At 50.3% G+C, this 27,199-nt stretch overlaps 1 protein-coding gene across 1 annotated transcript in view; it reads right to left on the reverse strand.

Annotated features, from left to right (window-relative positions):
* PLXNA2 (plexin A2) overlaps positions 1-27,199 on the reverse strand; it is a 203,253-nt gene that overhangs the window by 100,630 nt on the left and 75,424 nt on the right. Inside the window, 1 exon segment of the mRNA XM_032467086.1 lies at positions 4,773-4,907. Coding sequence (XP_032322977.1) covers positions 4,773-4,907 — 135 coding nt within the window.

A 27,199-nucleotide genomic window follows, 5' to 3' on the forward strand; every position in this document is an offset into this window, starting at 1 on the left:
CAGACGCCTGGAATACTGGCCTCACACATGAGCCCAGGGCTGCCTCCGCCTGTATCAAGGGGAGTGGGACTGTTTAGTCTGCTGGGCACATTCCTGGATTTTTAAAAATAAATAGCAGATTATGAGTGACTTAGCCGAAGCCTGTCATTCGGCCAGGCCAGAAGCTTTCTGAGGTATCCCTGGGGAGGGAGAAGCAGGAATATTAGGTTGGAGGTGTTTGCCTGAGACTGGGATCTCTGCCCCAGCCATGATTTATAGTGGAGATGCTTCGAGCTCTCTCTGGGCTCCCAGAAGTTCTAATGCTACTACTAGCAGCAACATGATAATGATAATAATCATTACCACTGATTGAAAGCACTGACTGCGTCTTGACACAGTGCTAGGTAATTTATATGTAGTCTCTCAGTCCTCATGACAGTTACCATTACTAGGCCCATCATACAGATGAAGAAACTGAGGCGGAGAGAAGTGAGTAACTTTCTCAAAGCCATATGCCTAGAACGTGGCGATGGATTGAGTGGAGGTCGGTCTGCCTCCTGTGCTCCAGCTCTTAACCACTGTGCTATTTGCCTCTCCAGGCCTCGAAATAGACAGCAGCATCCTGGGCCCTCACCCACCCCAAACACACACACACGTCCCCATCGCCAGCCTTTCTGTGGTTCCCAACATCCTTTCCAGCCTGCATGGAGCTGTTCTCCACCGTGACTCCCTTTTTCCATTTCACCCTTCGCTGGATCATTTTATGCCTCTATTCCCTCTGCTAATTCAAACTAATTAAAGTATAAAATAGAATAATTGCTTCCATCCCCATACTCTTTTCCCATCCACCACGAGTACAGAGTTATATTCCCTTTCTGGGAGTGGCCAGTCTGACAAGTTGGGTGGAAACTGGGGCTATCAAGTTTCTTTTCATCTTGTGGCTCAGTTTCTCATTTGGCTCGTAGCCTGAGTTTCCCTGGACTCGCTGTCTGACTTCCATTAGATGCTGAGGATGTGGTAGCGACCTGTATTCCCTCCTGTAACATCTGCTGGTCGATTTGCTGTTGAGGAAGGTGGGGTGGATTTTCTAGGGAAGAAACGCATCCTATCCATGGAGCATCTGGGCAAATTAGTAGGATTGGGGAATCAGTTCCCAAATGTTCCCCTGAGACTGACCGGCCTTCGATCTATTAACAGTACATTAACATCGACTTGTTAGGCAGTGGCACGAACGACCCAACACTTCTTACTAGTCCTATTTCTTAATTACATTTAATTAACTGAGAAAGAGAGAGAGAGAGAGAGAGAGCATGCTCCTATGAGCTCTACTGGCTTGTTCTAGCTCTGTGGGGCTGAAAACCTCTCCAGGCAAAACGTGAGACCAGAGACTTGGTTCCACCTTCACGTGGCACTGAGGATACAACAGGTACCATGATTTGGGAAAGGGGGAGGAGGACAGAGAGACAGGATCTGGGGACACGGTGAAGGCAGGGATGAGAGCCCAGAGATTTGCTGTAAAGTGAAGTGATGGGAAACCCCATTTCCACGATGCTTTATAAGGTCTTAGGTCATTTTAGAGAACTTCAAAGTCTTCAACCACTGCCCCAACACAGGAATACGCTTCTCCACAACCAGCCAGCATTTCTAGCCTCGCTGCAGTGTTCACCCTTCAGGGAAGAAGTTCATAAGAGCGCACATGGCTTCATAAATCTCCCGTTCAGAAAGTTCCTCTTTTGATCTAACCTCAAGGCTGTTTACTGTGCTTTCGGTGTCGTCTTAGGGGGTTGGAGAAGAGCCCCAACCCCAAGACTGCAGACAAGTCTCTTTAAGGTCTGATAGAGCCTCCAGAGTTAGATTTATTATCTCCATCTTTCAAGCTGAGGAAACTGAGTTCCTGAGAAGGTAAGGGTCTAAGTCACCAGCTGGTTAAGGCTGGCCCCAGACTAGAACACAGGCCCCCAACTCGGCCCGGGGCTGCTGACAGTGCTGTGCTGGCATTTCTTTCTTCCTGAATTACCGCCCTCCTGAGTGCTGGGACCACAAGGCTGAGAGCTGGAAGAGGCCCTACGGAACTCAACGGTGAGTATTTGTGGTGTGGGAGGCAGTGTAACTGAAATCCCTTGTGTGCTGTTTCAGCCGAGCCCCTGGGAGACACACTGAGTTGGAGTGACTTGTCTAAGGCCACCAGCTCTAAAATGTTGAGATGGGCTCTAAATCAGAGCCCTGGACCTTGGAGACAATCCTATTATGAGAAGCAACTCCTTGATTGTAGAAGGGAGAAAACTGAAGCTGGGAGGGGTCAGAGGTCTGGTTACAGCAAAAGCTGGACTTGAACCCATGTCGTCTAACTTCATTTTCATTGATTACTCTCCTTCTACACATTGAACTGTTTCCTTGAAGAGGTCCGAGCTGCCTGTGATAACTCTGTACTCACAGCTGCTTGGCCTCAGACGGATGGCCCTCATCCCTGGACCCAGCCCGCGGTGAAGTCACCAGGACCGACTCTACTCAGTGTGCGGCTCTCCAGTTCTCAGGCGTCCGAGAGCTGTACCACCAAGGCCCCTGACTCTGCCCGCGGATCGCAGCTCCACCTGGCACAGGGAGCTCCCTTGACGAATCTCTCAGCTGAGATAGCTGCATGGCAGTAAACCCAGATTATTCCTACATCTGCTCAGCATGCCTGGCTACTACTGGGCAGCGGAGGCAGAAGGTAAGAACAAAGGAGGGGATATTTAGAAATAAGCTATGTGGACACTTGGTTTAGCCTGAGCTGATGCTCTCAGAGACGACATCAGATACGGTTTCGAGAGGTCATTATATTCCCCGAAGGCTATTTATCAGCTTCCAGCCCTCTCTCCTTTGGTCACATTTTGAATGCAATTTCAGAAGGCATCTCATTTGAGTAAAAGATATGCAGTCCAGATAGGTGCCTTGGCATCTCCTCAGTTCCACTGAGGTCTCACTGGTCACTTCAATCTGCTGTTTCTGCTTTCCCACTTCATAGGATTCAGAGAGCCCAAGAAAGAGCATTTACCCAGCGTTACCAGCCCGGTCCTCAGCCACACAGAATGTCTTCGGAAAATATCATGGATACTGTGGGTCGGTTTGATCCCTCTGGCCAGCCTTTTATGCACCTGTCTAGGGGACCATCCATTCACCTAGCCTTCTATCTGTATATATATTCCTGCAGAAGCATCTGGAATGGTATTCACCCAGTGTTACCCTGGTGTTACCATCTTGGGGTGTGGGGGTTGGGGAACTGTTACTTCCTTTTCTGTATGTATTGTTTGAATTTGTATGGTGCTCATCTCCCATTTTTGTATAAGAAAAAACCTTTCGTCTATAAACAAAGAAGAAACAGAAGAAAAGGCAGAACATTTATAGCCACCAATCTGATGATACAGACATCTGGGTACATGTCTCACTCCCTTGTTACACGTAAGTAACTTAAGAGTAGTGACCAAGCGCCATTCATTTTGATATTTTTTCCAGTACGTTCTTCCCCCAAAAAATCTATGCCCAGTAATTTTTTTTAGGGTTCCAAGTTCCTATCTGGGCCGTATTTTAGTCTCAACCACAGCATCTACATGAAAGAAGGTAAAAAGACAGGTGGGTTCAAGAGGAGCCGGGTGTAATTTACATATAATTAGCATAAACTATTCTCAAGAAGTAATTTTCAAGTTCGAGTTGCATCCCTGCTTCCCTCATGCTGTCATGTGCCCATTCACCTCCTCCTTCCTCCCTCTGCTCATCCCTTGTCCTCAGATTCAGAATCCATACATACAAAAAGTAAGGAGGGAAAGAGAATTCTGGGAGGGCGAAGTTGATGGAGGACACCCGGAATCTTTGCAGGGTATTTTGAGAATGACATCCTAGCGGGGAGGCACCTTGAGAAAGCTGGTCTTCCAGCGCAGCATCTTTGTCTGGCCTAAGTCACTGTCCTCAGTGCCAAGACAAATTCACAGTCCTTTCCCCCTCTTGGGGCCTTTATCTTAAGTTACCATGTTCAAGTCAATGCCAAGACCACCGCTCCTGCTGACCAATTGTCAACCCACTGACTAAATGAATGGAAAGAGCCATCCTTTCCTAAGGTCTAAGCTTTGCTTTCTGACCTCCATTAATTTGGTGAATCCCCTGTCTTCCCCCTTCTCTTGCCCTTCACCATGGCTCTCCCTGCATTTGCTTTCTCTCTGCCCCCAAGTATGCAGAGCAAATATAACTCCAGGGGAATAACGTTCCACCCAAGAGGGTGGGGAACCCACTCAGGTGTTGCCCAGCAGAGGGTAGAAGTCTGTTTCTCAGGGCTCCCCATCTCTGCAGGCAGAGCTGCAGCTGCCCAGAGCTGGCCTGCTTCTACTCTGTGTTAGTCTAAGATTCAGGCCAAGATTTTTATCTCCTTCTGGGGCCCTATCTCGGGTCTGTCTCTCCCAGGACTGAGCCCAGCCTGGAGGCCTGGATTATTTACACCTCTTTGGCTCCCTTGAGCAGCAGACTCTGTGGGCCCGGGAGCAGTAAATCTACCTCCTAATCACACCGAGCTGCTCCGTGCAGTCTGGCCCATTCCTGCAGGGCTGTTCATCACGCACTGAGACAGGGGCTGTGGTCCAGAGAGAGGCTCCGGGAAGTGGCTGGCCCCAGATGCTCCTCTCTGTCTCCCTGCAAAAGCTTGCTAAGACCCCTGAGCAGCCAGCCCAGGGGTCTCTCTTATTCGATGGAACAGCTTCTAAAACAAGGGTCACGGGTTATCTGCTCCTCCTGGGCTTTGGAAAGGAGTGAGAGGTGCTGGCACTTACCTGCCTCTCAGACATGATGTACAGGTAGCGCTGGTCGATGGAGAAGGCCATGTCCCGGAGGATGGGGCTCCCGTCTTTGAGCACAGAAACCATCTCATATTGGACCCCGCCATGGGGGGGACCATCAGCTCGAATCTGCAAAAGAAACAAGGGCATCGTCAGCACCTGTGCTCAGTCCCCTGTGGGTTACCTAGAGTAGGTAGTAGGTAGTTTATAGAAGCTAATCTCCACATCCTGCCCCTAAATGCTACCCTCAGCCAGGCTAGGTTACAGGGAAGACAGGTGGGCTTCTGTTTCATTTTTATTTTATTTTATTAAAAACATTTTTTTCCAGGGGTGCCTCTTAATTCCAATAGCCCAGTTTCCACCAAGAGGAATCCTTTCCCAAGCCATCTGAGTGTGCTGGGTCTGGGGTTTCTGTGGTGGGTTTATTTGTGTGTGCATGTGTGTCCTCAGGTGTAATGTGAATATCCCCATTGGGTTATTCTTGTGTGTGTCTACATATATTTGAAGCACTGTGTGATCAGGGTGTGTGCAATTAAGTGTATGCTTGTGCACACAGTGTTTCTGTCTCGGCAAGTAAGGGAGGGTGGTGGGACCAGCCTTCAAAAAGTCAAAAAGCTGGTCATGAAGAGATTCAAGATTTTAGGATCTCAGAAAGCTCCTTCTGCCCTCCGGCATATCCCTCGAACGTGTGCAAATCCACCCGGTGATTTTGGTGAGCCAGGAATCCCGGCTCAGTATCTCAGAACCCATCCCAGGATAAGAAATCAGAAAGGGCTTGGACGTCTTCCAGTCTGGTGCTTCTCAGCCCTGGCCTCACATTAGAATCATCCTGGGAGTTTCCAAACACATGGCTGGATCCAGGCATCAGAATCTCTGTGCGTGGGGCCTTGGCATCTTATTTGGGTTTCTAAGCTCCCCAGGTGACCCTAGTGAGCGGCCCGGGTCTGAGAGCACTGATGTGGTCCAGCGGTTTTCAAACCAGCGTGCCCTGAGACCCACCTGGAGGGCCTGGGAAACTGCACCACCCCGAGGTTTCTGACTCAGTGGCAGTGAGGCCTGAGAATTTCCATCTGTAACAAATTCCCAGCTGACGTGGGGAGGCTGCTGGTCTGGGGGTTTGAGAAGTGCTCCTCCAGTCTAAATTCTTCAGAGAATTCGGAGACTCACTGGAGAGAGGTCCCTACCATCATACAAAAAGGTGATGAGAGGGAGTCCTTAGTTTGAATGTGCTCCCAACGGCTTGGTTTCTTGTTCCCAAGATAGCAGCTGACTGTTGACCAGTATCGCTGATTCCGTCTCGTTTCTTGGTCCTCTGCCCATCTAAACCCCCTCGAGCTCAAGCCCACTTCCCCCAGGAAGCTTTTCCCAATCTCTCCACCACACTAATTCCTCCTCACCCTGATGGCTTTTTTTTTTCCACCAGACATTTTGTCCCAAGATTATAATCAATTGACTCGTTCATTGTACATATACTAGCTAACGCGTATTGACTACCTACTTAAATTGTTCTGTAATTGCCTTACGTGTGCGTTAAGTCCGCCAACATTTTGAAGGCAGGCATGTTTTCTATTTCTCTGAGGACTAACCTCTGAGGACTAGAATGGGGCTGGGAACATAGCTGGTGATGGATAAAAGGGAATGCTTGAGAAATGCTTGTCGAAAGGACACGAACCATGAACCAACTGATAAAGGACAGTGGACTCTTTAGTGCTAAATCAAAGAGAGGTCAAAAGACAATTTTCTCTGGACGATTTGAAGATGAAGCCTTCTCCTCCTATTCCCTTTGATTTCTCCCTTGTACTTCTAACCAGCTCCTTCCCTCTGCCCATTTCTCCCACCGCACAGAGAGCTTCTGAGAGCAAGGACCATGACTTATTCATCGCGAGGGCCAAACGTGGTGCCTGATGCCACAGTAAACATGGAAGGATGGATGGATGCCTTTTCAGTTTTTATTGGCTGAGCGGGGAGGACCAAGAGCATTACTGATTGCAGAGTTGGGAGAGCAGGACCAGTGCTTCCGTTCAAATTTTTCTACCCTCCTGAGAATCTGCGTACTTGAGGGGCCTGAGCCAGGCCTGATCTGTGCCTGTTGGGTTGGGCTGGACTGGAATGGGTGAGGAGCAGACCTCGGGCCCAGTGTGGGGTGGGGCACAGTGGTTCTGGAGTTCCTACTGGCAGAAACAGCAGATTCCTGCCTAAGGCCCTGTGCCTATACCCCAGAGGTGGGAACACTGGAGCAGAGGGAGAGTCAGAGGTACCAGGTTCTCCTTATCTGTTGTGCTGGGTGACATGGGAGCTCTGGGCTTGAAGATGAGGAGGAAACCTCAGTGGGATCAAAAAAAAAACTCTGCTCTCAGCCATTCATACCCTAGTAACTCCCCTGTGGGTTGGACTCTCCTTTTCCCCAAGCTCCTCTTTTGACCTTTTCCTGCCTAGCTAGTGGCTTCCTGCTGTCCCAAGACGTTGCCTTGGCAACTGTAACTAAATCCCCTCCTTCCAGGGGAGGGGTCAGGAGGCCATTTAATTCATTCTCATAGGGTGGAGGGAGACGCTGGGGTCAGCAAGAACGGTGTGGGGCTGAGGCTACTGCCCTCCGCCTGGGAGCAGATCTCATGATGGACTCAAGCAGAGAGGACAGCAAGGGTCTCAGTCTGGGAAAACGCCCCACAATTAAAATGCTCCCCTTAACCTTCTGACATTCTCTCTTAGATGGACAGATCCGAAATTTCTATGAAACCCTTCTAGAAGCGTAGCAGCCTTTAGCCACAAAAGTTCCCAGGCTATTGCAAAACCTAGAGGGGATATGACAGTCATGACTTCTGGTTGGCTTGACCTCAGTATTCTGTTTCCATAAGATGGGGCGTTCAGGCTCTGCTTTCTCTTCGGAAGGAGAAATGTCCCAGTGTCTCTTGCCACCCTTCCTGTGACAGCTGCTCCTCTCTAGGGATGTTTAAGTCTCCTCCAGACACTGGCTCAGCCCCAAGAGCTGCAGAACCACCCTCCCACCCCAGGGCCGGCCCAGGATCTCCCTGCCTGGGGAAGCCAGTTAACCCTCTGCCAGGCCAAGCAGTTTCCTCCCCAAGATCCTTGACACTTGCTTGGATCTCCGGCAAACCCTGACACAGTCAGAAGGAGCAGAGCCATGCCTGACCCTCACTTTGTGGTCCCCAGGAGTAGGTGGTACCTATGGCCAGGATGGAGCTGTACTGAACGGAAGACAATTTATCATCACACACTCTGCTACATCCCAGTTAGGACTAATCCCAACCATTAACTGTTTTTTGAATAAGAGACCTAAACATTTTTTTTTTTCTGTCTGCAATCCCAGTCTTTTAAGAAACCAGTTGAAACCAGAATCAAACCTGCATAACTCTCAAACGTCAGAGCTCAAACTAAACCAGAACAGAAAATCTTCTTGGTGCTGAACCCGAACTAAGCTATCCTATTTCATTCAGTCTAAATCCCTGGAGAGAAGAGCAGTATTTCCCGAGGAACCTGCGCCTCCCCGCTTACTCCCTCACTCTGCGCTATCTGCCCCGAGCTGGTGGAACTGCCCACGATCCTGACGGGGGTACAGAGAAGATGGAGAAGGGGGCCAGGAGGCCAGGGGCTCAAAGGGGATGCTGTGGGGCAGGGCTGGCAGGCAGAAGGCAGGGGCGGCCATCTGGATGGCAGAGATCTTTCTTTTCCCTAATTCCCTCTGCTCCGTCCAGGTAACACCCCAAAGCGGGACTCAGGGTTCCCGAGTTTCTGCTCTGACTCTGTTCTTGTCTGGGCTTGATTTCTGCCTAACGGTATACTTTTACGGTCAGTTACCACATCTCCCTGAGCCTCAGTTTTCCTCTCTGAATAACAGGAAGAAGTAATCTGCTCCGTCCCATCACAGGAGGATCATAGACTTATGAAAGCTGCTGGGGCTGCAGGGCTTAGGAGCCCATCTCATCCGAGCTCTTCTGTTTTTGGACACAGCCGGCCAGGGGCGGACCCGGGGCCCCCACCAACCCCAGCCGGTGTGGTCCAGAGGAAAGCACACAGCTGATGATGAGAATGCCCGTGACTGAGGAGGGAGAAGGGACCTACTGCCATTCAAGTGCACGAGTCCCCATCTTTCTCTGTCTTGTTGGGAAGTTTGGAGTTTCAGGGTTGGCCCCCTTGCCAGACACAGGTTAGAGGCAGTGGGGGATTGTCACGGAGTCCCAGACAAAAGCAGGTTTTTAAAATCCAGCAGATTGAGTCTATTCTGTGGTGTCCCACAAAGTGAGCTCTCTTCAGCTTTTAGGCTTGTGTCCCCAGGGCCAGGTGACAATGACCACAAGGACAACAATACACTGAAATAAGCCATGAATACAATCCAAGAGAAGGGCATTATCAGACCAAGTGGCAGGGGCTCCAGCCAGGCATCCAACCAGGCAGAGGAGGAGCCTGGAGATGGGGCAGAGCGGGGAGGTGATGTGGACAGAAGGAAGCCAGTCACTTCAGCGTGGAAGGGGTTGACCTCAGGGGATGTGCAGAAGGGAGTGAAGCCATTTTGCTTGGTCAAGGCTCGGCAGGTGGAATAAGACTGACAGTATGCTACAACGGAGGGTGACAGTCTTTACAGAGACAGGCAAAGGACAACATGTGTCTAAACCATTGCACAAGGAGAGTTAGGCTAGCTCGAGTAAGAATTTCTGTTGTGAGGAGTCCCGACTCTCAGGCGGGTAACTGCAGGAGACTGTAACCTCCTTCTCAGGAGGGTTTTGAACACAGGATGACTTCTTTTGCTTCGTGGTTAAATGTGGCCCTATCTGAAGGATGGACTTGATGGGTTTTCAAAAGACCCTATCTGCCTCAAGAATTTAATAATAGCTACCACTTCCACTGCTTTTATAAAGTGCTAGGTGTGGTTGAAAGTACGTAACAGAAATGAACTCATTTGAGCCTTACAAAAACCGCTGAGGTAAATATTATTATGATCCCATTGTACAGATTGGAAATTTGAGGCACACAGAGTTAGGTGACTTTCCCACCATCACACAGCTAAAGGGTGGCAGAGCTGGACTTCCCACATAGAGCCCGATTTCTCTGCCACTCCGTGGCTCTCTTATGAGAGGATGGTAGTGGGCCAACATAGCTGTTCCCTGCAGCCGAGAACAGAGTAGATGGTTAGATGAGGGTCCAAATCCTCTTCTTAGCTACTCTTCCTCTTTCAGACCCCAAGGCCATCATGCGACAATCACCTATTTCCTAGAGCCAACAAAAAACTCAGAATCTAATTTGTGGGGACCATGCTGGGAGGCTAAAAGTCAGTGTATAAGGGCTGGCTCTGGGGCAGGAGGATGTGAGGTGACACCCAGGGGAGATTTACTGTCTGGTCCTCCGGGTGGGAGGGGCCTCTCTGAAATGAGAATGACACAGTAATCCTATTAGTAGCTTTCCTTGAAATCACAGCTAGGTCTGTACAGAAATTAATGACAGCCTCTCCACTTGACTATCCAATTCAAATCAGCAAATCCAATTAACTAGCTTACCTGCAGGTCCCTCCAAACTCTTTTCCTTATGCATCAATTTCTTCTCTAGGTGCCCTTAAATTATCGGAGCTTTTGCTTGGCGTTTGACACTCTAGTATCACTTAATTATTAGTATTGTTGGTAGTAATAGTATTAGTAGTGGTAATAGTACTAGTAGGATTTTTTGCAGGAGCTGCTAAAGACCAGTAGAATTGGGGATCTCAGGAATCTTCTTCTTGAGCCTCTCAGTAGGAAACAGATTGGTTTTAGTGGCATCACCACCCAGAGGGAGGCACTGGTTTGTGTCTGCAGGGCTGGGATCTAATCCCGGCTTTCTCATTAACTGGCTATGTGACTTCAGGCAAGTCGCTTCACTTGTTTGTGTAATAGTTTCCGTAGCCGCCAAATAAGAGCGGTAACTTCTGTCCTTAGAGCTCAAACAGGATGTTGTGAGAATGCAGCGAATTATTAGCTATGAATTTCAGTACTGTCCAAAATTCATTCAGGACACGCCTCCTGTGAGCCAGGCCTGTGCTAAGAGTCGGGGACACAGCGAGAAAGAAGCCCCAGCAAAGCAGAAATAAACACACGGGCTACCCCCAGCGACAGGAGGTTTGCATGGGAATCCCAGGCAGGCCGACATGCAGGGCAGAGCAGCGCCTCATCTGGACTGAGGGGAGGGCTTCCTGGAGGGGGTGATACCGAAACTGAAAAACAGGAGTGTAACCGTGAGTTCTTCAGAAATCTTACTATATTCAATAACCTATAGTAACTTATAATGAAAAAGAATATGAATATATATGACTGAAACATTATGCTGTACACCAGAAATTGACACCAGAAATTGACACAACATTGTAAACTGACTTCAATTTTTTAAAAAAAAGTGCAATGTAATATAAAAGGGTTATTGTTATGTACAAGCCCAGATTTCTCGGAAAGTTGGTTTGTCAGACCTGAGTATTTGGAGGCGGTGAGGCTTTTGAGATGTCATCACTGAGGGCTCAACAATAATTTCAGCAGGTCTTGTCAACTTATGTCCTAAAATTCATTATGGAGGAGGCCTTTTTAATTTGATTTTATCTCTGCCTCAGGACACTGGGCTTGCATGGTGTATGAGTATGTGTGTGTGCACAGGTGTGTGTGTGTGCGCGCGCGCGCGCCGGGAGACCTTTAAAGGGGGGAAAGGTGGAGGAAGCCTGGTACTGCTCAGACTGAACTTGGAAGTGAGTTAATGAGGAGTGTATCTGCAGCTGTGCATTTAGCCAGGGCGAGGATTCAGGCTGAAGTTTATTTTTGTAGCGCTTCATGACCCGAATTATTTATAGATTGAAGTCTTTGGTAAATTCTGTCTCTGAGAGTCTCCCTCCCTCTATCCTGTACACACTACACGGCGTGCATACACACACACACTACACACACCGAAGCAGCAGCAACTTCCAGAGTGCCTCTGGCTCACAGCCCTGCCCACCCTTCCTCCAACCCTGAGCTGGGCCGATGTTACCTAACCACGCAGTCACAGTCCAGAGGGCCGAGGCTCCCTGGAGGAGGGCTGGGAGCCTGCCCCTAAGTGCTTGAATAATTGGAGAGGGACACAGGAGCCTGGAAAACTTGGCCTGTGGGTTGTATTGAGTCAGGGGAGAAGAGGGAAACCAAAGCAAAGGGCCCTTCCTGTCCATGAGAAGGAAGGCAGTCACCATGATGTACTGAACTTTGAGCCCCCTTGCATGCGCGCACGCACACACATACACACATCCTCCCACACACATGCAGATGCCTCCAGAGCTGGTCCCCAGTGAGTTGTCGGTCAATCATGGGGGCTCTGACCCTGGAGATTGACATTTCCATGTACAATTATTTCTATTTCTGTGCATGTTAGGAATCTGCCCTAGATATTAAGTTGGGGGCGGATGGGCTAGCAGCAGGGAACATGGGGCTACAGGCTCCTGGATTTCAGAAGGCCAGGCCGTGGAGAAGTGCTTTCTCCTGGAATGTGGGGAGGGGATCCCAAGAGGAACCACTCGTCTCAGGACTTCTGCATCTTGGGACAGCCTGAGAATTCTGGCGTACGAGGACAGGGGATAGAGTGTATATTCACTGTGCACGCACTCCGAGCGAGGTAAGTGTTTAGGGAGGGTGGGCTGGGGAGGCTGGCTGGAGTGGCAGTCTCTTCTAAATCATGGCTTCATTGACTATTTTTTTTTTAATCTGTTTTTTTTTTTTTTTTTTTAAGGGAGGTACTGGGGATTGAACCCAGGACCTCGTGTATGCTAAGCATGTGCTCTACTGCTCCGCTATACACATCCCCCATAAATCGTGGTTTTTTTGTTCCTCATCAGCCAGGGGTAGACAGCAAGGCAATCACGAGCCAGTGGCCCACAGATTGGCCAGGAGCAGCCTCTCTTCACACCTTCCTGTGGTTAAGGACAAACTGTGTTTCACAAGGGCACCAGCTCCTGTCCCGGGGGCCTCTCCCTTTATGCCTCCGGGGAGGATGACATCAAGGCCTAGAGGCACCAGAATACAATCTCCTGGTTCTCACTCGGCCAGGGAGGGCTTGGAGCTCCAAGGCCTGGGAAGGGACAAGAGCTCCAAGGCCTGGGAAGGGACAAGAGCTTATGGAGGTGAATTACGCTGGGCAGTTCCAGGGCTTGGGGCTCTGGCCCCAGACTAGCCCCACCTTTCAAGCCTGCTCCAGCCCAAGACTTGGGCAGGTCAGGAGGCCCCGGGAATGAGATGAAGCTGCCAGGGGTGGAGGAAGCACTTGATTGTTCTGGGAAACAATAAGATAAACACAGGGAGGGACAGCAGAAGCATTAAGCAGCCTCAGATGAAATCAAATCACGCAGCGGCAAAGCAATAATTCACAGGGAGCACACCGAGTTGGGGAGAGGGAGGGGGGAAGCGTAGAGGGGTGGCAGGAGGAATTCATAAAGAATAATGAGCATCTTCTGCCAAATCTGAATCTCTGTTTACCCAAAGCTTTAGCAATGGTGGACTCTCAGAATCTCTATCCCAGGCATTGCACCCAGGTTACCTGGCCCAGGGATGCCCTGGCTGTTTGAGAATGGAATTAAACCTCTTAGCCTTTTTGAACTGGGGATGATTTAGAATCAACCTTTAGGGTCCATGTGGAGGTGATGCAGCCTTTTTCACCTCTGAAATAGGACGTGGTGAGGATTAGGCATATTAACATATGCCCAAGGTTAGCTTGGAAATGCCCCATTTCTGGGGAGTGGGGAGGGTGGGGGTGGGACAAAGGAAACTAGCACTTCCTGAAAATGGATATACACCGGGCTTCTGAATCATTGATCTCCTTTTATCAATTACTTCAATATATTTATAGAACAGCTATGGAACACGACAACTAGTGTGCAGAAGGTTGGAGATGCACACGTGAATAACCTTGAAAGCTCTAAGTGGTGGCTTCCCCATTTCACAGAATAAGAAACGTGAAGTTTCCAGAGCAGGATCACACAGCTGGCAAGGTGGCCGAGCAGAACTCCAAGCTGAGGCTGCTTGACTGCAAAGCCTGGGCTCTGTCTCTTTCACTGGGCCTCCCTCAGGGGCCTTGGTTTTCCCCAAGTCAAACAAGAGGACAATGCCTGCATTGGGACTAGAAATTACATCTAAAAAGTGCTGGGTGTCCCTGGAGATAAGTCCTGGGGTACAAAATAGGTCATATAGCTGTCTCCTCCAGTGTGACAAAGAAGGCCACCTGCAGTTGGAAAAAGAGCAAAGGGCGGGGCGTTTGAGAGGGTTATTACCCTCTTTAATTAACTCATTCTTTTCAATGGGCTAAAATTGCAGCCACATTTTATAATCTGAAACAGTAATCTCTCGCTTTCATTAACACTGAGGATGGCATTTTGGGCTGTAAGGAGGGGAAGGGAGGTCTGGATTTGTGAACACAGCTATCTGACACTGGGCTTGTGCCTGAAAGCAGAAGACTCCCGGAGATTTTAAAAGGAAAAGTCATTTAAAAAAACACACGTGGCATGTGTACACCACGGTGCAGAAAATGCGTGGTAGCTGAGAGAAACGGAGACCACATCGACGTCGCTGTATTTTTCTTCCCATCGCTCATGGACGAGGTCTGAGTCTTTATTGCCTCTTATCTGTGTTACTGCAATAACCTGAAAAATCTCCCTGCCTCCAGCATATTCCTGCTCTAATCTGTTCCACCAAACACTGCCAGATTAATCTTCTTAAAACACTTATTTGATCCTGCCTTTTCTGTATGCAAAATCCTTCAATTTCAGGTGTTTGTAATTTTCTTCCTCTCACTTATCTCAGTCTCCTATTTTTTTTTTATGATGAACATACACTACTTTTGGAATATGAAAAAAAGGAAAGCGTTGCATGCAGCCACGTGCACGCACACACGCACACACACGCACACATACACACAATACCTTTAGGTGTCTCTATTGATAATTTAGAATTTCATGTGTCATTCAGGGGTCTAGCTAACCTGGCCTTCTTGCCATTTTCCAATTAGGTCCCTAGGTTCTTGGTCCTCATGCCTTTGCTCGACAATTTATTCTACCTCCTAGATCCTAACCATCCTTCAAGGCCCAACCCAAGTGCCACCTCCTCCACGAAGCCTGTGTTGACCCCTCCTTTGAACCCCCACAGTACCTCGTGTGTCTCTTGACACGGTTACTTGTGAACACACGCAGCTGTCTTTCCTAAGACTGTAAGTTCCTAGAAAGCAGACACTGTTTCTTACAGCTTCGTGTGCCTCCCTGTACTTGGTACTACTGTTTACAGTCGGACTTCAGTGACACATGCTGATGGGATGGATGCATTCCTGTTGCTGAAACAGGGCAGGAGTGGAACATGAGTCACAGCTCACGTTTACTTCATCCCCATTATTGCTAGACATCAGGCCACGGACTTTACACACATTTTCTCATTTAATCCTCACAATGACCCCACTATTCCCATGTTATTGATGTGGAAACTGAGGCACAAAGGGGTGAGGGAACTTCCTCAAGGTCACAGAGCTGGTAGACGGAAGAGCCACAACTCAACTCTGTTGGGCCTCTGTTTTCTCATCTCTAGAAAAGAAGGGCAGAGAAGGAGAGAATCTTGTTCCACACATACCCCTTCCCCTGACCCGTGCAACCAAATCTTCTAGAGCCTTGGCACACAAACACGCTATACACATTTGCATCTGTTGAAATGATCTTTTCCACTTCTACTGGACTGGTAACAGCGCTTAGGAAGAAAGTACCATAAATATTCAAGGTGCTGCTAGGAAAGGAACTCCAGGGCCACACAGCTGGACGTCTGATGGCTCAAAGGCAGATGGAGCGCAAGGGTGAAGTTTACAAAGATGGGGTCAGAGTTGGGGTCTGAGAAACAGTGTCAGAGGAGGGAAGGGAAGGGAGGCCAGGAACACTCCAGCCCCAGGAATCGGGGCAGCCAGAGCAGTGCAGGGGTGCCCTGTGGGCTTTGGCCTGTCTGACTTCCTGGCAGAGCCCAAGGGCAGAACAGACAGCTAAGGGAGGGTCTAGCTCTTTTAAAAGATTCTGTTTGAATAGCTGTCGTCTTCACACCTTTCCCCATCTCCCCTCCCGGGAGAGGGACTTTAATAATGAGCTGCTTCATGACAACAGACCCTTAATTAATTCATTGCTGTTCTTCTGGGGCCAGATCAGTCTAATCAAGGTGGGATGGGGCGGGGGTGGTGAGCCAGGATTGTCTGATCTGCTCCATCTGACATGGACTCTAGCTGCACGCCCTGGCATTGCTGCTCAGAGACCCTTCCTGGTCACCTCTTTCTCTCGGGCTGGACACCTGCTTCTCCTCGGTGTCCGCCCCCTCCTGTGCTGACGCCCCACAGCTGCCAGGCACAGTGCCAGCACGCAGCCCCTGCTGGTGGCTGGGTACAGCAGCAGGTGCCAGGAGTTCGCTGGGGCGGGGTGGGGGGGAGGTTAGGGGGGTGAAGGAGGGAAGCCGGGCTTGGCCTTGTGCGGAGCAATCCTCGTACTGCCTTTTCTCTGAGCTTTAGCAGGACATCCAGTGGGCTCAACCATCAGCAAAATGCAGCCCCCACTCTTCTTTTCCTGCCCCCGCCCATCCTCCGGACCCTGAGAGGCTCCCACCACCCAGGAGGCTACGTGCTCCAGGACTCTGGGCAGCCACACACCACGGCACCCAAGGAGTGGCTGCATTTCTGCATCCGATGGGATTCTTTGCATGAGGATGTGAGCAGACAACAGGGATCAAGAAGCAGGGAACTGTTCTAGGGATAAGAGGAAACAAAATAACTTTAAAAAGTCCCCCCTAAAGGCAGATCACACTTGGAGGGATGACGGAAATTAAAGAGCCCATCAGGCTCGCCTCTGTGAAAACGGCAGCCTCCTCATAGGATTTTCGGTTTCCTTTCTAGATCTTTCGGGCCCCACCCTTTCAGTCTTCCCTTCTGATAGGTGGTGACCATCCAGTCGGGGCTGATGTCTTAACTGGCTGGCGTGGAGGCCACGCAAGGGAGGTAATTCTCGCTTTCTTCATCTGCAAAACTTGTAAAAGACAGCACTGCCTACATGACAAGGCTGTGCTGGAAGCAAATGACATACGGAACGTGAAAGCACTTGGAATGCTCCCTGGGAAGGGCTGCGTGGAGGTGAAGCGTTTTTGACTGATTTGCTCTTGGGTGGGACCAGACTGAGGAGGAAAACCAGGCTGGGAGGGAATTCCTCAGGGGTCCACTGGGGCTGTCAGTCGCCCCCACTCTAGGGCCCTTTCTGAGGGAGCAGCTGGGGAAGGGGGAGCAGCAGGAGCGCTCTGCTTTGTGGGAGTCTGCAGCCTCCTTTTGAGGGCAACCTCTCTGAGCACGAAGGAATGGTGGTGCCCGGGTCTCCACAGGGCCTGTGCTGGGGACACGGAGGGCTGAGGCCACTGGGGCCAAGAGGATGGCAGCCTTCTGATTCAGACCCTTTTTACTTTGTGAAGAAGACATGAGGGAGGGGGCGGCTCCAGGCTTTTCCCCGCAGAGAGAAGGCCACTCGGGGCAAACCTCCCCTCTTCTAATCTGCTCCTTAAAAAGAGCTAGAAGGAGCTACAGCTTAGCTTTTGTGTAAAGCACTAAAGCAGCCCCCTCTCCTGCCCCTCCCACACCCCCACTCCTCTCTATTTTTTTTTTCTCTTAAAAGAGCGCGCCACCTCTCCAGGGACTGGGATCATTAACTGAACAGCACTTTGCCTCTCATAGCTTTTGACAATCTGGCAGTGAGCTGGAAAGTACCAGAGAAGCGGCAAAAAAGCGGGGTCGGGGAGGCTGGGCAAAAGGGGTGTGTCTTAAGGCCCCACCTGGCGCCTGCCTGGCCACCGGCCCAACATTGGGCTGCTCCGGTCCTGCCTCTCTCTTCCCGCCCAGCTCTGCAGCTCAGGGGAGCTCTGGGTACCCGGTTGTCAGGGAGGTGCGGTGGGGTGGGCAGGGCAGCATCACTGGCTTCCCGCCCTCACCCACCTTGCTGTTATCTAGAGCTGCCTAGGGCTGAGTGGCATCCAATCTGGACAAGGATGACTCGAGGAGATGTAAGAGGTATTGACCCTCATCCTACCTGACACCTGAACCTCATCGTGATGAGCAGAGGGGGGCCCCTGAGGGTCGAGGTATGGTGAGACCACCACGGGGCTGGCCAGGGAAAGGTGGGCCTTCCTTACATGGGAAGGGGGACCTTCCTTTGCTGACTTAGCAGGAGAGCAAACTCCAAGTCTGGGGTGTTTCCAAAGAGGACAGAAAACAGGTGAGGGAAAGGGGAGAGGGGTAGTCATGGATCTCCGAGTCACATTGTGACAGAAACAGAGCAGAGAGAGAGAATTCTGGGACCGCCTGAGAGAGAGAGGAGGTTGGAGCATCTGCAGAATTGCTTCAGATGGTCCCAACCGTTAGGAAACTGATGGCTTGGAGAGGATTTCTCAGGAGGGGCTATGGGTCCCTAGCCACCCTGGCGAGGATCAGAGAACGGCTCAGTCTTCTCACCTTACGTGTGGCTCCCCTCCCCTCCCTAAGAGTGGCACCTTCTTTAGCAATGCTGGAACAGAGCACCAGTTGCTATTAACTGAGCACATATGGTGTGTTGGATGGGGCACCAGGCGCTTACACAAAATATCTATTTCAATCCCCCAGACTCATTTCACTGATGAAGAAACTGCAGCTCAGAGAGGTCAGGTAACTTGCCTGAGGTCACAGAGCCAGTAAGTGGTAGAGAGAGATTGGACCCTGGGTCAGTTTGATGAATACAATCTTTTATTAAGCCACATGCCTCCCCAAAATGCACGCACTTTCACCTTGTGTATGACGTTCACATCTCACTGCCTATCATTTTAATGCTCTTTTCTGCTGTCTGAGTCCCTATAGAAGTGCCAACAAAAATTATAAATTCCCAGATGTAGAAGCTAAATCTATTTTATTCAACTTCTAACAGCACCAAGCACAAAGGGTGCTTGCAATAATGCATTCTATCTTTGAATCACGTTAGAGCTCCAGAAAGCCATGGACTTGGACCACAAAAGCTTCACCAGTAAGCTTCCCTTTCCTTAACAGCCTTATCTACTTGCTTATTATTGTTGATTACTACATGAGAGTAACTCGTGGAATGATGATTGTTACATGGACATTACAGCCTTGGCATTTTAGTGGAAGTTAATATAAGAAATTGTCATACAAAAGATGCTTCTGATTTTGATGTCAAACTTTTGTCCTAATTTCTGTACAAGGGCTCACATGATAAATCACTTCTAGAATGTAATGTCTGGGAACTGTCTCTCTTAAAGAAATAGGTATAATTCTATCGGAGACTAAGGATTTCTAGTTCATCTCATTTCCCTTTTTGATTTGGCTGCCAGGATACTCAGGCCAAATTTGATGCTGGGTGCTGGTGCCTCTATTGGTTTTATTCTTAGCATATTATTCCCACTCCTCCCTTGTGGGTTGAATTTTCTAGTTCCATGCTGGTTTTCATTATATATGTTTGCCATATCTTTTATACATCACCTAATTCTTTATTTGGAAAGAAGTGGGATAGAAATACATATAAATAACTATGCTCATGCACTCATATACTCTGCACTGCACAAATTTGCCTTCCGTTGTATGCTACCTTGACGTATTCTCAGGTCTTTGAACTGTGTGCTCAGATCCTTTGTCTCTGTCAGCAGGAGCTGGCTGGGGTGGGGGTGGGGGTGTTTCTGGATTACTCCCAGTATGGTTTAAGTGTATGTGAGGTGTTGGAAAAGAGGGAAGAAGTGGGGATATATCACTCATAACATAAGAGGCAGAGTTCAATTTGCATTCTACTGGGCTAATGAAAGTCCATAGATCAGCTATAGGTCTGGCCCCTAATACTGCTCTCTAACTATTTGTAAAACAGAAAAATGAATAAGTAAGTTAATGAATGAATGCTTCTTTGAGCCAGGAGATTCCTCTCCTAAGAGACGAGGCAAGCACTGGCAAGAAGCCCCATCTTTGGACCACAAAAGAGACTCCAGATCACTAGGAGCCCAGTGGAGTCCACGCTCCCACCCCATCCTTGTCCCCCGACCAGGCTGAATGCATTCGTCACCTGCGCTGTGTGTGGCAAAACTGGGTCGGTGTTTCGGCACCAGAAGGAGGAGAGAGGGAAGAGGGAAAGGAAGAAGGCAGGAAGGACGCCTGCTTCTGCTGCCTTTCTGTTTTTTCTCCCCTTGAAAGGGAAAGTGACAGAAATCCAAGCCCATAGGAACTGGGACAGAAATGGTCTCTAAAATGTGTCCCTCAGTCCACTTTCACCAGCAATCTCCTTTTACTTCCCACTTGCCCATCTCTTTCTCCCTCCTTTCCTTGTGTTTCTCCTGTCAATTCCCGTTTCTCTGTGTGTCTATTACCTCTCTGTGTTTTTCTCTGTGCTGTGTCTCTGCCTCTCCCCTTGCTTCTCTCTAACACACATCTCTCTCCCAGATCCCCAGGAGAGAAGCTCCTTGAGCCGTCCTGTCCTGCTACCCTCATCTCAGGGACTCCAGAGACAGCCAAGAGCAGAAGACACTAGGTGGGAGCACTGGGCGCTCCCACCTTCCAAACTGACTGGCTTTCAAACCTGGACTTCAGTTCTAATCCCAGCGGCCTTGCCAACATCAGCTGGGTTAATTTTTTCCTGTAATTAAATGGGAGCCCCCCATCCCATCTCTAATCCCAGATAATTAGCTCTCTGATTGCCAGTGCTGGGCAGGAAACCTCGTGTTTGGAGAGGGATTTTGGACAGACGGATTCTGCAAACACTATACAGGAAGCTGCCCTGGGAAAACAGGCTGTTCTCAAAGTTTGTTGTTAAAAGAGATTTGTAGTGGGCAAGAGGGTCTGGTTCCCTCCAGGTGGTCTGAGCTTCCTCCGACCTCGTCAGGCTCTCCAACAAATGGGTAATTTTTCTTAGATTTCAGGATCTTTTCTATGGTGAGCTCTACCTCCAGTTCACCAGGCTGAGGGCATTCCCGGTGGGCGGGGGTTTCGGTGGGGGAGCTATTCCTCCTTCTTGCTCATGCAGGGGAGTATGGGTCTCTGCATGTGAGAAGGGGAGAGCCCCACAGGTGTCCACCCCCCCATGCTGGCTGGATGTTGGTCAAAGGTTAATCGAATACAGTGGGTGACAACAAAGCCACCATGACGCCTACTGACCCAGGGAGTCGGGAAGATGCCAGGAAAACAAGGAAATAAATTCTCCCTCCTACAGGCTTTGGGAGGGTGCCTCAGAGAGGCAGAGGACGAGGCGCCCTGGGGGCCCGAGCCTCCCAGTCAAGCCTGGTACTTGTTGCTGTGAGTGGCACTGTGTTATCAACTGCTCTGAAGAGCATGTGCTTGGGCAGTATGGTACTTCGTTTTGGATTCTGTTATCCAAATTTTCCTGTATGATCATCCAGCAGGGGCAGGTGTCCTATTATAGAAGAGGAAACTGAGTCCCTGAGAAAGCCAGTGACTCCCTGAAGGTCAAAAGCAAACCACCACAGCAGAGCCGAGGATAAAATCCCAGGCTGCAGGCGACTGGTTGTCCTTGTTCTTTGCACAATGCCAGGTCTTCCCACTCTGGATCTGTCTGCTGTGAGAGTCTGGGCATGAAGGATATTGGAGTGATGGGAAGTTTGGGACACCAGACTATCCGAGGAGATTTGAGATCCTGACAGTCAACGGCTGTGAGGATTCTGAAAGCCCAGAGCTGCCTTGATGCCCATCTGGGCTTCTTCCTGATGTGGAACGGGGCTCGCGCTCCCAGGCCAGAAGAACCTGGATCTGGTCAGCACGCTGAGGCGCCTCCTCCTGTCTTCTGTGCTCCTTGGAGCCACGAGGTCAGCTCATTCTGGTTCTAAGAGGAAGGGGCAGGAGCTGACTGTGGGGGCTGGTGTGCGTGGGGGACCTATGCTTTCAGAGCTGGGAGGGAGCAACAGGGGCCTGCAGGCTGGCACCTGTGGGATTCGCCTAGCCTGCCCATTAGGGCGCTTGGCCCGGCTTCCCCGGTGGCTCCTCCAGTGAGCTCACGGCATGGGGGAGGGAGGGAGGCAGGCCATGGATGGATTCCATATGGGCTGTCGGGTTTGCCCACAGTCGGCTCTGAGGCTCCTCTGGTCCGCAGCTCCCTCAGCTCTGATTCCACTGCACAGCAAAAGCCTGCTATGGAATGCCGCTGAAACCCAACCTGCCTTTCCGCCAGCCTCCCCCTCCCTCCCTCGGCACCAGAGATAGCGTGTTTCTTCTCCGCCCCTCCTCTCCTTCGTTAGCACAAAACCCTCTAGAAGCAGAAAGGGTTAGAGCTAGGAATCTGGCTGATGGCTGGGCCTCTAGCTCTGGACCTTTGACCCATGTCCCCCTGGGAAGAAGTAGCTGTATACGGTTCTGGGTTAAGTTCTAGGTATTTAAGAGCAAGGTGCTTGCAAGGAGCCTGGGGGTAGAGGGCAGAAACTCCTTGTGTCTCTCTGGTTGCCTGATCAGTCTAGCTGGCTCTGACCCAGGCGTGGGGGGAAGAACGGAGAACCAGAACCAGGCGGGACAAGGCAGCCAGATAGCATTGTGCTGTTGCCTGGCTCCCAGACTAACAACGGCTTCTCATTCAATCCACTCAGCAGCCTGGAGGAAAGGCAAGCTCTCTTTATCCCCATCCTACAGGCGAATATACTGAGGCTCTGGGAGGTTATGGAGCAAAGACTTGACCATAAACGTTTTTCATGACTTACAAAAATGGCTACAAACATTTTTGAACGTCTTCTACATGCCAAGAGTAGTGCTTATGCTTTGGGGATACAGAAACAAATGCAATACAGGTCATGCCATAGAAGCCAGTGAATTTTCCTTATGTCACATAATTAATGATTAATTATTCTCACAGAGGGCCTTCAGGGTCCCATAGGATAATAGACTTCCACACGCCCTCACCCATTCACTGGTGTTTAAACAAGAAGGTCAAGTTCATTTCTGCCTGGTAGCGAGAGGAAGGAAGTGTTGTAAGAGAGGAGGAGATTCCATTGGGACTTCCTGCCTGCCTCAGTTTCCCGTTTGATGTCAAGGTTCTGCTCAATGGTGATTTCAATTTTGAAGTTTCCAGAAACTTCCATGGAGGTCTCCTCTGCCTGGGGCTGGCACTCCTCATCTCTCAGGTCTGCCTTGGGTCGTTTGTCAATGACTGGCAGGCTCGAGGTGATGCTACCCCGTCAGGGTTGATTAGTTGGGCTGAAATTTGCATTTTGCTTCAGAAACCTGGCTTGGGATGGGCTGGCAGAGAGCAGAGGGGCTCCAGCTTCAGTCGAGACAGCCCCCAAGGCCAGGCATTTGAATTAACCACAGAAGCCTTTCCTCCCCTTTCCCTCTGCTTCTTCAAGCCCCTTCCTCACCTCTCGCCTCACACCACAAGGCTGGTGAACTGCAGCAAAGGGCTCTCTGAACATGCTGGCAGAAGAAAAGGCCTTTTTTTTTTTCCTTCTTCAAAGAAGATACAAAGCTCCCTCCAGCTTCTCTGGAGAATCGGCGAGGGAACAGGCTGTCTCAAAACGCCATTAAAACACTTCTCAAATTAAAAACAGCCCTGGAATGTGCAGGCTGTGGCTTGGTGATACAGGAAAGGTGGACTTCTACCTGAGCGCAGACAAGTGTCAGAGGTGCTGGCGCAGGCTCAGGTCCCTGACTCTGTCCTGGGACACGCAAGTGTCCCAGGCAAGACATTTCGCCTCTCTGAGCCCAGGTCTCACCCTTATTAATAAAAATATATAATCGTTATCTTTCTCCTCCCTCCCTAATTTCATAGAGAAGTGACCCTGTTATCCGCAGAGATAATGGTTTTGGTCCTAGTCACATGACATCCTTCTGAGCCTCTCTCCCCCCGCCTTGCTCCCCCCACAGCCACGGTGCTATTTTAAGTTGAGGCTTCCAGCCAAAATCTGTACTTTATTAATTACGCGTCAACTACTCTGTGTAATGTTTAATGCGTTTTCCAGATTGTATCAAACTGCACAGTGAAGAGAGGAGTCTGAGTGCGGCCTGGGTGCCTGGCAGGGTGGGTGTGGGGATGGGGTGGGATCGGGGGCCGGCCTGGGTCTGCCTTGACCTGGTCCTGCTCTCCTCTCTGCCCCCAAAGTCTTTGTTAAGGGCAAGTCCAAACCAGCCCACAGCTCCCTATTTAAATCACTCGTACTACCCGGACTGCCAGGTAGGAAAACCTGTCACATAAGGAAGGGCCAAAGAGCTCAGGACGACAGATCCATCAGCGGGGAGGGTGGAAGGCTGAGGGGCCATCTGAAAGTGTGGCTCAGTGACATGCCAAGAGAAGGCTGGAGATGACACTGACCATCTGTTCTCCAAAGAGGAGACAGAAATAGCGTTTGTGTTGGCGCAGGGAACCTGAGTTAGACTCGGGTCTCACACTCCTGACCGCTAGGATCCTTCAGCAGCTGCTAACTTGTTGTGTGATTTAAGCAAATCCTTCAGTTTACCTGGGCCTCAGTTTATGGATACGGAAAACGAGCATTTACTCCAGGTGACCCCTGAGGCTCTTTCTAGCTTGAACCTTTTGTGCGTCTTTCTGGGAGAGGTTACGAGAGACCACAGGGAGAAACACAATCTCTTTGGGGAAAGACAAAGATGAATTCTGCGTGCTTCCTGACCTCCAGGGGTTCACAATCAGGTGACAAAGGCAGGCAACAATAATTGAGGAAATAAAAATAATAGCAAGCAGGCCCCCTCTCTGTGTACTTTACCCATAACAGCAACATGCCCACAATAGCTCGGGGAGATAGGTACCACTGTTAGCCTGCATTTCCGGTGAGAAAAGTAAGGAACAGAGAAGTCAAGTGACTTGTCCAAAGTCACACTGCTAACAAATGGGTAGACCAAGTTTTGAAACCAATTAATCCCAACCCAAAGCCTGTGATTCCCACCAGTGTGCACACTGCCTCAGAGAAAGGAATATAAGTAACTCACATAGAAAGCCAGCTCTGCTAAGTGTTGTCACCAATAGTAAGGATGCAACTGACTGAATGGGCAAATCTAGGAAGGCTTCATGGAGGAGGCAATATCTGAATGGTGGAGAGAACGGGCACTGAGGAAAGAGCAAGGGGACTGGCAAAACTGCAACCAAGGGGCATAAGTGAGTATGGCAGAGGGGGTGTGGGGGAAGGATATAGGGAGAGAGGAAGTGTTCCTGGAGGCCCTGGATGCCAGGGTCTGGCTCGGGAGTCTGAGTTACATCCTAAAAGCTGTAGGGAACCATTCAAAGAGTGAAAGAATGTGACCACTAACTCAAGGGAGGGGTCACAGGAGCCAGTACAAGTTCAGCAACAGATGAGAAAAGCCTCAGCTGAGATGGGGCAGGGACGGGGAGAGGAGGGCAGGAGAGGCACCTGGAGAAGACAGACGGACTAACTGAATGTGGGCAGAGAGGGAGAGCGAGGAGCGAAGGAGTCAAGGGGGAGCACGAGGATCGCGCCTATGGCTGGAATGGTTGGTGAGGAACGTGGCCGGCGTGGAGCCGGGGCTTTAAACTGTGCATCCGCACAGGGCGAAGCAGAGAAGCTGATGTAGCACCACAATTCAGCTGACATCTCGCTTTCCCAGGGAAGCCTCTTCTGACCCCCACCCCCACCCCACCCCCAATAGCTCTGGTTCCCTAGTAACAGGTTCTCACTTGCTTATGGGACCTTGTACATCCCTTTAAAACTGCTCACCACCGTAACAAGCCATAACTCCTGCAGATACTTGCTGGTGTCCTTGTCCCCATCGGCCCTGCTTTGTTCAGTCCTGTGCCCCAGTGCTGGACGCAGCACCAGGCATGGTGATACTCAGTAAATACTAGCTCAACGAATTGAGCTCTGCTTTCTGGGCTGGCTGTCCTTCTCCCACCCTTGGACGTCAGCATCGCAGCGCGCCTCCCGTGGAGTGAAGAGATGGGGATGTATTCATGTGTTCACCTGTCCACTCTCCCCACGCTGATGGGTTCTGACACTTCCGTACAGGGTTGCTGGGTGGCCATAATGAACAGTTTAGCATGGAAATTGGCCTTAGCAGGAGGAGCTGGTGTGCGTGTGTGCGATTAGACCCACTTGGCTAGGGGACACCTTCAGCCTCGCAAGCTCCTGTTGGAGAGGACTTTCCTTCCCAGGCCAGCCTCTCCCAGCCATCTGCCTCTGCCTCTTCTGTGCTCCCCCAAACTCCTCTGCTCCATCACTACCAAGTTCTACCTGAGGACCGTCAGAGGGAGGAGCCAAGAGTTTTGCTCTCCTCTCCTCTGAATACTTTTCCAGACTCGAGTGAGTTCCGAATTCCCCTGCCCCATCCAAAGGTAAAGAGTAAGCGGCTCTCCCTCCACTTCCCCCATAGGTTTACCCCCAGTACCCCTCGGTGGAGTCTTCTTTTGAGGGCCCATTCTAGACATTTTCTAAAAAGTACTATCTTCCCAAATCCCCATGGGGTTTTGAGGGGGAAAGGAAGACAAGGCATCTGATCCTTACTCTTAAAAGTGGGATTATTTGGCTTCTCAACACACAAGGGTAGGACCAGCCCCAAAAACTCCTAAGAAGGGGGGAATATAAACTCCTTCTAAGGCCCTGCTGAAGCTTCCTTTCCCTGGGCCGGCCCGGAGCCAGCCCGCCCTGCCTGCCCTCGGAGTGTCCGTCATTTGGCAGCGGCCCCGCGGGGGTGGCTGGGGAGGGCGTCGCTCAGGACATACTTAGCAGGCACTGCCTGACGCTAGCGGCACTAATGGATTCTGTTATCTCGCCGGGACCCTTGTCTGCAGATCGGCAAAGCGGAAGGAGGTGACAGGTTAAAAATACTCTGTTAGCAAAGAGGCTTAGGTGGGGGCCAGCCATGGGAATTACAGTCAGGAGAGGTCTCTGGGACAGGAAGTCAGGAATGGAACCAGATGTGCTGGACCCTTGGCCTCTCTTCTGCCTTTAATTTGAATCTGCAAAGGAGCGTGGAGGGATTCATTTTGCCTTTTCTATGAGGTCTGGACAACCCTGTTGCAGCTACCTGGTCCTCTCTGCTTGGGGTGATGGGTGCCCAGGCTCTGAGTCATTTTATAGGGTGTTTTGTCTTACGCAGGAGAAGTGACCACGTTCAGGATGGGAGGGCATAATAATACCCTGCATTTATAGAACGTTTTTATTGCTTCTGAAGTGTCTCCATACACAGCACCTCACTGCAGCCTCGCACCATGCCTGTGAGGTGAGAATTATGATCCCGATTTTATATACGGGGAAACAAGGCTCTGTGAGTTTATGATACTTGCCCAAGGTCACATATCTGGGAAGTGGCAGCATGTAGACTTGAATGAGGGTTTCTCTGATTTCCCGTCCAGGGCTCATCTTGTATCCTCTACTCTCGCAACTGTTTTGCACCCGTCATCCTCCCATCAGGGAAAAACCTATGGGGCTCTTCCCATCCATTCAGGGCAAACCCTCATTTAA

This window comes from Camelus ferus, chromosome 23, assembly GCF_009834535.1.
Source record: "Camelus ferus isolate YT-003-E chromosome 23, BCGSAC_Cfer_1.0, whole genome shotgun sequence".
Classification (NCBI taxonomy): domain Eukaryota; kingdom Metazoa; phylum Chordata; class Mammalia; order Artiodactyla; family Camelidae; genus Camelus; species Camelus ferus.